The sequence below is a fragment of the Nothoprocta perdicaria genome, unplaced genomic scaffold (genome assembly GCF_003342845.1).
Source record: "Nothoprocta perdicaria isolate Ctin4 unplaced genomic scaffold, notPer1 scaffold_6, whole genome shotgun sequence".
Lineage (NCBI taxonomy): Eukaryota > Metazoa > Chordata > Aves > Tinamiformes > Tinamidae > Nothoprocta > Nothoprocta perdicaria.
The window spans coordinates 9123836-9132811 of record NW_020455865.1 but is presented as its reverse complement, the minus strand read 5'-3'; the positions used below and the strand labels follow the sequence as shown (position 1 = coordinate 9132811).

Here is an 8976-nt window from a genome sequence, read left to right as displayed (position 1 = left end):
GCCGCGCCCGCCGCGCCGGGGCCGTCCCGCCGCCCTACCCCAACGGCTGGTACCGCGTGCTCGACTCCCCGCAGCTGCCCCGCGGCGCCGTGCGCGGCATCGCGCTGCTCGGTGAGTGCTCCCGCCTCCCCGCCCGCCACCGCCACCGGCGGCACCTTGCCTCGGGCTCCTGCATGGCACATCCTGGCCCGGCGTCTCTGCCGGGCATTGGTGGTGCCGCCACTCAAGCTCCTTGCCAGGATATCAGGGCATCTCTGCCCAAGCGCCTTGCCGGGATACCAGGGCACCCCCCAAACAAGGCACCTGGGAATTCCTGCTGGAGTACCAGGGCATCCTTGCCCAGGATCCCTGCTGGAGTACCAGGGCATCCCTGCTTCGTTTCCCCACACAAGACACCTGGGCATCCTGGCCCAGGCTCCCTCAGGGGCCTCCCGCCCAGGGATTATCCCTGCAATAAGGGATATCTCTGTCCAGGTTCTCCGCTGCTCTGCAGAGCGTCTCCCTGCCTGGTACCCCACTGTCCTGCTCCCCTGATGCTGGGGGCTCAGGCTGCTTTTGGAGGAGTGCTGGGCTCCTGCAGGGTCCTGCAGTGCTGGAGATGGGGTTGGGCTCCTGTAAGTGCCTTACACCTCAGCAGGGTTGTTTCTGGGTTAAAATCCCTCTGATTCCATGGTAACCTCTCACTACGAAGGAGGGGTTTGCAGAGCCTTTCCCTCCTGTCCAGCTTTTTCTCCATATAATGGTAACTATTTGACTGTCCTGACTGGAACTAGTTTGTGGTAAAAATACAATTTTAAGTTCTATTTATTTAAAATAACTCTGATTTTTTTTCCCTTATAATCACTTCATTTGTCTATTGTTTTCATTTTTTAAATAACTGGCATGGTAAATTCCTGGGGGCAGGAGGAAGGGATGGCTGGGAAGAATGGGAGGCCAAAAAGGTGGTGCTCACAATTTAATGGGATGAATTTCCCAGCTTTAACATCCTTGGTGAAGGGATGCAAGCACGGAAAAGTGCTTCCCTGGCAGGTGTGGCAGTGATGCAAGCACAGACAGGCTGGCAAGGAGATTTAGCACTTTTTCTCAGATGCCTCCACTTGCCTGTGCACCAGGGTTTCTTTTCGTGCAAAATGCAGCAGGGCCAAGGGAGGGATGGGGTGTCCTGCCCAGCTGTGCACTGGTGTGGAAGGGGAACACAACTGGCCTGGAGAACTCAGAAGAACATTAGCATCTGTTAATACAAATATATCTGTCCATCCTCCTTTAACACAGGAACTTTGCAAATCTTTTAAAAAATGTGTCCAACACCTGTTACGTCCTAGATGAAACAGATTCCAAGAGCTCTAAGACCTTAGGGGTAGGACCACAACGTTTTAGGGGTGAATGGGCAAAATTGTGCTGCCCGCGGCCCGGAGAAGGGCACAGGTCTCAGCACAGATGAGTTTCTGCTCTCAGCAGCCTCCGTGGGGAGCAGCTCTGTGGTGCCAACACGCTGCAAAACATGTGGCACCAAGAGCCCGTGGCACGAGGGGGCTCTGCAACGGGCTGCGTTTGAAGCGAGGGCTGTGATCAGTGGCCACCAAATCCAAAGTGTTTACTGCAGCGTCTGCCACATCCCAGTGGGGACCCTATTTGCAGGTAGCAAATGCTTCCTGCCTCCAAATTGCTGGACAGGGAATCCCGTCTGGGAATGTGTCCCCAGAGCGCAGGCCAACTCTTTCCCACACCACTGGCACTTGCAGGCGGGCGCCGGCAGCAGCCTGGTGCCATCTCGTGGCTGCATGACTGCTCCGGAAGAATCCTAGTTCTGTCTGGAAGCTGCTCTTTCTCTAGAAACCTCCAGAAATATTTGTTAACAGTGCGTTTCCCCCCAGATCCAGGTTCCAGGATGCTTCTGGTTATCTTGGCACAGGCAGGTGCCTGCAGAGCAGTAAGGTTCTGAGCAATGTGCCTTACCTGACTCCTCCAGGTGGGATGTTCTCTTCAGAGATGGCCCAATAACCCGGTGTTTCTGCCTCCAGGAGAACAGCTGGCTGCATTCCGCACCCAGGATGGACGGGCCTACGTGGTGGACGCTTACTGCCCTCACCTTGGGGCTAACCTTGCCATGGGTGGTCGTGTCACCGGCAACTGCATCGAATGCCCGTTTCACGGGTGGCAGTTTCGAGGCGAGGATGGAAAATGCACCAGCATCCCGTACGCTGAGAAAGGTGAACCCTCCGCGAACCCGCAGAACACATCTACACTAACGGCCCCGTGCCCGGTGTGTCCTCACAAAACAAAGCCACTCTGCTAAGGAAAGGCAGGGTTTTTAGTAACTTGCCCTCCGTACTCTTCCCCCATGTCATGCACTGCCCTAATTCTGCTCCGGAGTTGTCTGGGTCCTTGTTTAATTACCAGTGCTTTCGCGTGGGAGATGATAATCGGGACTTTAATCTGGTTAAATAACTAACCTTTCCAATGTGATAGTGCTGCATTTGCTGTATTTAGCAAGAAATGTACCACCAAAAGAACATTTTTAACTCTGAAAATCTCACCCTGAGCCATGAAAACAAAAAGCACCTGAGCGATGAGTGCCAAGGAGCTACCGGGGGTCAGAATTTCCTTGGTGCTCCGCAGTAATCGCCCGTACCACGTCAGTGCTTGGGAGAACAATGTCTGAATGGCAATTTTCTCTCTGTGTCAGATTTAAAGAGATGTGTTAGTTAGAATCTAGGAAAACCCTTCAAATGCACCTACCTTTTGGATGCATTCTGCGTTGTGTAGGGAGAACGTCTGACATGAAGTTCATATGTAGCAATCAATTTATCTGTTTTCCGTAATCACTTTAATAATTTCCATAATCAATTTAAAGCACCGATTTTAAATGCAACTAGAATCAACAAGCAAGTTTAAAACACTTTGAATTTTGCTTTGGCTTGGGTCTCTTAAATATTTTCCTAAGGAAGTTCAGCATTCCCTGCAGGGGAGAGCAATGACAATACCAGTTAGTAGCAGAACTCAGCATTTCTGTCAAACAGACCATTTTTCTCAAAGGTGAAGAAATGTTTTGTCCATATGTGATAAAATAAGCAATTTTTAGATCTCACCAAGCAATGATTCCTACTTTTTATTTTGTCAAAAAAAAAACCCCTCAAACCCTAAATATTTTAATTCCTTTCCTGTCTCTATTCACTGGAATTTGACTCCAAGTATTGAGCGGAGAGTTTTTCATTATGAAATGACAAAGAATATTCCAGCCATAGGCAACCGCTTGCCACAATGCAGTGTTCGGCTTGGATTTGCTTTATTAAAAGCGCTGTTATGTGCTGTTATTAAGTGTGCAAACCTGCAGACAGCTCCCAAATGGGTCAGGTTGTTCAGACAGATTAACCAGCCACCTGTGTTCCCCTGGGTCCCTTTGAGAGGGGCTACGGGGAGCACAGGGGTCCCGCGGGCTACCCTGGCCCCCAGGGCTACCTGCCCGGGTGCCGACCGGCTCCTCCGCTGGCAGCTGCAGATCGGGGCAGAGCCCGTGCTCCAAATCCCACCCCGTGCTCCAAAATCCCAGCCCATGCTCCATACCCCGGCCGATGCTCCAATATCCCAGCCCATGCTCCAAATCCCAGCCCGGGCTCCAAAATTCCAGACCAGCGGAGGCAGTTCCCAGGTTCCAGCAGCCTCCAGCCAGGCTCAAGAGTCACAGAGCACTAGATGTTGGCCGGCAAAGGAAATCTGCTTTGAAAGAGGTGGCCCCTACACCACCATGATCGCCAGATCTTCAATCAGCAGCAGCGATGCTCCCCTCCCGCCTTGCCCAGCATTCACAGAAGGGAAAAGAAGCATAAGTGACCCCGTTATTTCACCTCCCAAGAGATTTTATAATTCTGAGTAATAAGGAAGTGTAAGTCTCTCTGCCCTTGCTTGCAAACTGAAGGAAAGGGATTAAGGCAAGGTAGTTCCATGCAGTAAGAAGCCAGATGTTCTGACATTTTAGTAAATGTAAATATGAATATACATTTAATTGGAAAAGCTGCAGATACAGCAGCTGATATTATAACAGAGAATGACTTGAAGTGAGGAGTTAAGGCAGCTTTTACTTAAATATACCTATAACTAAAACTATAACTTTTAAGTTATTGAAGCTTGAGGAGGGTTCATTGAAGTAGCATGAGTCTACTTATTTGAATGGTTTTAAGAGCAGTAAAAGTAGCCTGAAGAGTAAATAGCTGTACTTTCAGCTTATTCCTTAGAAGATTTATTTAAACTGAAATAAAATAAATAAATTGAAACAAAACTGATGCAAGCAAACACCCTCCTACAAGTCTCAGGGTTGTCTGCTGCGGCTCAGTACGCTGGACGGCTACGAACTGCCCCCGGGAGCCTGTGTCACATTAACGTCCCCCATGCAGAGGAGCTCTTGGTTGCGCTTCAGGACAAGGGGGCATTTAACAACGTCAGCCTGGGAAGCACCTTTGACCCGAGCAATTTCCTTTGCAGTGCCGGATTTTGCGAAGCTTCGGACCTGGCCCTCCTGCGAAGTGAACGGGATGCTGCTGCTCTGGTACCACCGCGACGGGCTCGGCCCCACGTGGGCCGTCCCCGAGCAGCGCGAGATCGCCACGAAGGAGTGGGTGTTTCGGGGGCAAACGGAGCATTTCATCGAAGCGCACATCCAGGTAGGGGCGCCTGGCGGGGCCTCGTCTCCCCGTGGGGCACTTGGGCACGGAGAAACCACGTCCCGAGGAGGCGGCCAGGGGCTCAATGGTGGTTCATGGTTTAGGGCAACTTGCACCTCTTGCCTTTTCAGTCTTAAAAGCAGCTTCCAAGGTTCAGCAGAGAGCAGCTGGAGGCACCATGTAGACACGGGGCCATGTTCGTGTCTGGTGTTGTCTTGAATAGCCCAGTTCAGGCACAACTCTAGCAGGTAACCGGCGCTCTTGCACTGTCACGAGGCAGGCCCGGCTCTGCCAGCAGAGTTTAGAGCTAGAATTATGTCACTGTGATATATACAGAAAAGTCACCATATGTTCTCCAGGCGCAGAACTTGTACTTCTAGAAGAAAGAACAGATGTCCTGTGTATTTAAATGAATTGGTTAATTTGCTTTAACTTATAAATGTTTTCATTCAACCAAAAAAAAAAAAAAAAATCTTAGAGAATTGCAGCCAGGAGTCTTTTCAATCGAATAATAAGAGTGGAAGATCATGGTTATTTTGCTGTTAATTTTCATAATCATTGTTATATGCTGGCAAATGTGCCACGTAGAGCTACCCTTCTTCAAAACGCTTGTCGCTTCCATTGGCTGTCAGTGAAAATGCGGAAATGTGGAAAGGTTTTCTGCTGTCTACTTACTAAACTGCTGTAAGGTAAGTGGATTAAAAAGAAATAATACTGTACAAGAGACATAGCAGATACGACTTTGGGAGCAGACATACAAGAAACAGGGAGAACAGGAGAGACTGATGGGATGTTAGCAAAAATTCTTTCAGGTCTGCTTTTTAGTGCAAACTGCCGTGCACAGCAGGGCTTCCAATCTGGGGCCATTTTGGGCTACTTGTCAAGGTGGTAAAAGCCTGGTGTATCTGAGTAAGAAAAGCAGATAAAATTTCTTAAAAAGTGATATAGTGGAGGCAGGCTGGAGTGGTTGAAAGGATCCAACTGGTATAAAAATCCCATCTGTAATGACCCATTTGAGTACCCTACTTCTGCAGCTGCAACTCGCTAGATTTCTCTGAGCTTACAATCCACTCTGAATTTTCTGGGTTACAGGTTTAAATTATTCCCATACACTACTTAAAAATCGTTCTCAGACCAATGTGTGCCAAGCACCCCCTTGCTCACTCCCTTCCCTGCCTCATCCTCTTGCTGTATCTTGTACCCGAGAGCATCTCTGCTGCGGCTGAAGCCACGTGCCCTGATCTGTCCCGCAGCGAGACTTTGTCTGATGCTGTTAGTAAATATGTCTGAGGATGCAGGTAGCTCGTATCCAAGTCAGCCATCAGAACTAACTGCATATTGTTCCCCAATGGCAGGAAATCCCAGAGAACGCAGCTGACACGGCTCATCTCACTTTTCTCCATGGACCGGCTATTCTGAGTGGAACTGATTTGAGATACACAAGGTCCAAGCTGTGGGATTTTATGAAGCATATCTGGAAGGTAAAAGAATTACTATGAACCCCTACTAACCCATTAGCTGGAAGTCTCCTGCGCCAGGTCCCCTTTCTGCTTCAGAGTTTTCCACGAGTCTTGACTTCACACCTCTGTCGCAGCTCCTAGTTTGTAGAACAAGCCTCTTCCTCCTGTCTGTGAGACTTTTACCCACACCCTCCTCTGTGCTTGTCCCTACACCATCTTCATAGCCACCCTCTTCTTTTGCCACACTCCTTGCTTGTGGTTGCAAAGTTCACACTGCCTTCATTTGTCCTCTTGTTGTCTTGGGACTGAATAATTTCTCCATCCCTTCAGGCAGAGTGGCAGCCAGAGCCGGAGCCCAACAAGCACTGCTCCCAGTTGCTGCTTAAACACCATGCCACTGTGTTTGGGAGACACTTCTCCTTGCTGGATTTGACTGTTTCAGCCAGGCAGGTAGGTAACATGGTCCATCAACCACCTTGTGTAGGTACAAGGGAAAGTAGGTGGGTCAGTGATCCATAGATGTGGGTACCTGACCTCAGCTGGCATTTGATCGTTACTGGTAACCTTCAATTATCCATGACTGCGTTTCATATTCTTAAAAAAAGTCATTGCTGCTTTGGCATATCAGGCCCATGGAGACTGGAGGTTGCAGAACACTGGTGAAGATGCAAGATGCAATGGGAAATATTCTCTGTGTCTCCTCTTGTGTTGCTGGGAAGTTTGATGTCCATAGTAGACGTGTGGCAATCTCAGTGGGTTCCACACTGAGTCCTGCCTCTGAAGCTCAGGCAGGAAGGCAAGAGCCTCCTGCTAATGCCTTGACCTGGAGGCTTTGCTCTGGGAAAGCTGCCTGTCCTGAGTGTCTGTCCCAGTTCTAGCTAGAGCGGTCAATGGCTGCATAAATGGGATGCACTGGGCAGGAGAGAGATGTTCACCAGTGCAATGAAAAGGCTCTAGGAGCTGCTGCTGTTGCCCTGGTTCCTGACAGTGATCTCAACAAAGGAAGAACTTGGTGAAGCAGATGGATACTCAGTCCTTCCAGGCAGCCCATTCCCTGCTGTCTTAAGCAGCCCTCAGGCTTTGGGAGCTGCTGTACCAGAGGTCTGGGCTGCTGGAGAATGTTCCCTAAGGCTGCTCTGTCATTCTGCAGGTGGGACCAGGACTGGTTTTCCTGATCTTTGAGCATGCTTTCCTGGGCCAAGGGATCATTCTGCAGACCGTGACGCCCTTGGAGCCTCTCCTGCAGAATGTTGTCCACAAAATCTACTACCAGAAGAACATGCCAGCCATAATCCCCAAGTTCATTCTGAAAGCGGAGTGCATACAGGTAAGGTTTCTGAAGAAGACCAGCCAAAGATGGGCCTTTGAAGCTCAGCAGATAGAGGTCACTGAGGAGGAAGAGCAGCTGTCTATCTGGGCTTGGATGTATGCCAGAGCAAAGTGCGGTGGGGTAGATATTTTTAATGCTCAGCACAATCTCTTAGTGTTAGTAATGCAAAGGATTAAACTGGTCGCTAACTGTCATAAGGTTGGGCAACTCTAGCCCCTCCAGAACGTTTTTCCAGCTTTAACATTACCGGTTTTAATAATATAAACATGGGCATTTGGGAGAAATGCTAAAAATAAGCGTGCAGGTAGTGTGCACAGCTTGGTTCACTTTCCTTACCTGAATGTGACCCTCCTTCATCCCTACAGTTTGAACGTGACGTAACCATCTGGAACAACAAGCAGTATCTCCCCAAGCCCCTCCTTGTTAAAGAAGACTCCACCATCCAAAAGCACAGACGTTGGTATGCTCAGTTCTACAGTGAGAGAAGCCAGAAGTTCACGGCGCCTGAGGCCCTGGACTGGTGAGGCCCTCGCTCCCTTCTGCTGAAGGTGGCCAAAAGCCATCAGATGCCTCCTGCCCATTCGAGCTGGAGAACTGCAGGGTTGTGCAGACTTGAGTGATGCGGTGAATTCAGGCCCAGGGAGGTGAGTCTGAGCCCTGGAGCTCTCCTCCACGCTCAGATCGTCAAAGGGTGTTAACACGCTCTTATATCTGCACTGTAATATGTGGAGAGAAGGTGGACAGGCCTCCCTCTAACATTGTCTTGTCTCTCACTGCTGCCATCCCTTCAAACCTTGCATGAAATCCCTTTCAGGTGGCCTTCTCTTACCCTAAGTTTCTCTTCCCAGCAAGGGCTGTTGTTGCTTCTGCACCAGTATCTTGACTGGTGCAGAGCTCAGCTCTGGAGAAGCCTGAGGCCTACAGAGCAGTCAGTGTGACTGTAAGACCTGTTGTCGTCTTTCCTTCTGGCAGCAGTCAGGGTAACCTGGGATTTGGCTGGTGACCCTGCAGGGAACACTTGCCCTTCCATATCCATGGGCTTCCTAGCTCATCCTGAGCTCTGCATGAAGGATTCCTCATGCAACTATTGCATCTCTATTGCACCTGCCAGGAAGGAAAGAGACTTTCTTGATGATAAAACAAGATCAAGCCACTTAGAGAACAGTTCTGCAGGTTGTGGATGTGAATTAGATCCTGCTTTGAAACACCATGGATTTAGTGCTACCAACTGGCTACAGACATTTTAGTTTAATGGCAAGATCACTGGTGTCATCACTAACTGTTGCTGCAATGAAAAATTAACTTCATATCTTTATGAGTAGGCTGCAAATCTGGCTAAACTGTTCAAATCCATGAGCTTTCCAAATAGGATGGGTGCTGTTGGTGCTGACAGGGCAGGACCCTGGTGCCTTTCAGATTTTGCACTTTACTGAAGCTTCGGTTTCCCAGCTCACCATTAACCCACAAAGCAGGAGCCGGGAGTGAGGAACGTGCCACCCTGGACAACAGCGTGCCAGGCCGCCCCTCG

At 49.6% G+C, this 8976-nt stretch overlaps 1 protein-coding gene across 1 annotated transcript; it reads left to right on the top strand.

Moving 5' to 3' along the window:
- Positions 1-8: 8 nt before the first annotated feature.
- On the top strand, positions 9-8663 carry LOC112955952 (cholesterol 7-desaturase-like; the record flags this gene model as incomplete). The annotated part of the gene is made up of 7 exons (XM_026049433.1): positions 9-111; positions 2022-2210; positions 4480-4658; positions 6014-6139; positions 6449-6568; positions 7269-7445; positions 7814-8663. Coding segments are annotated over 7 exons (1053 nt in total), but the record flags the coding sequence as incomplete, so codon positions are not given.
- Positions 8664-8976: the final 313 nt, after the last annotated feature.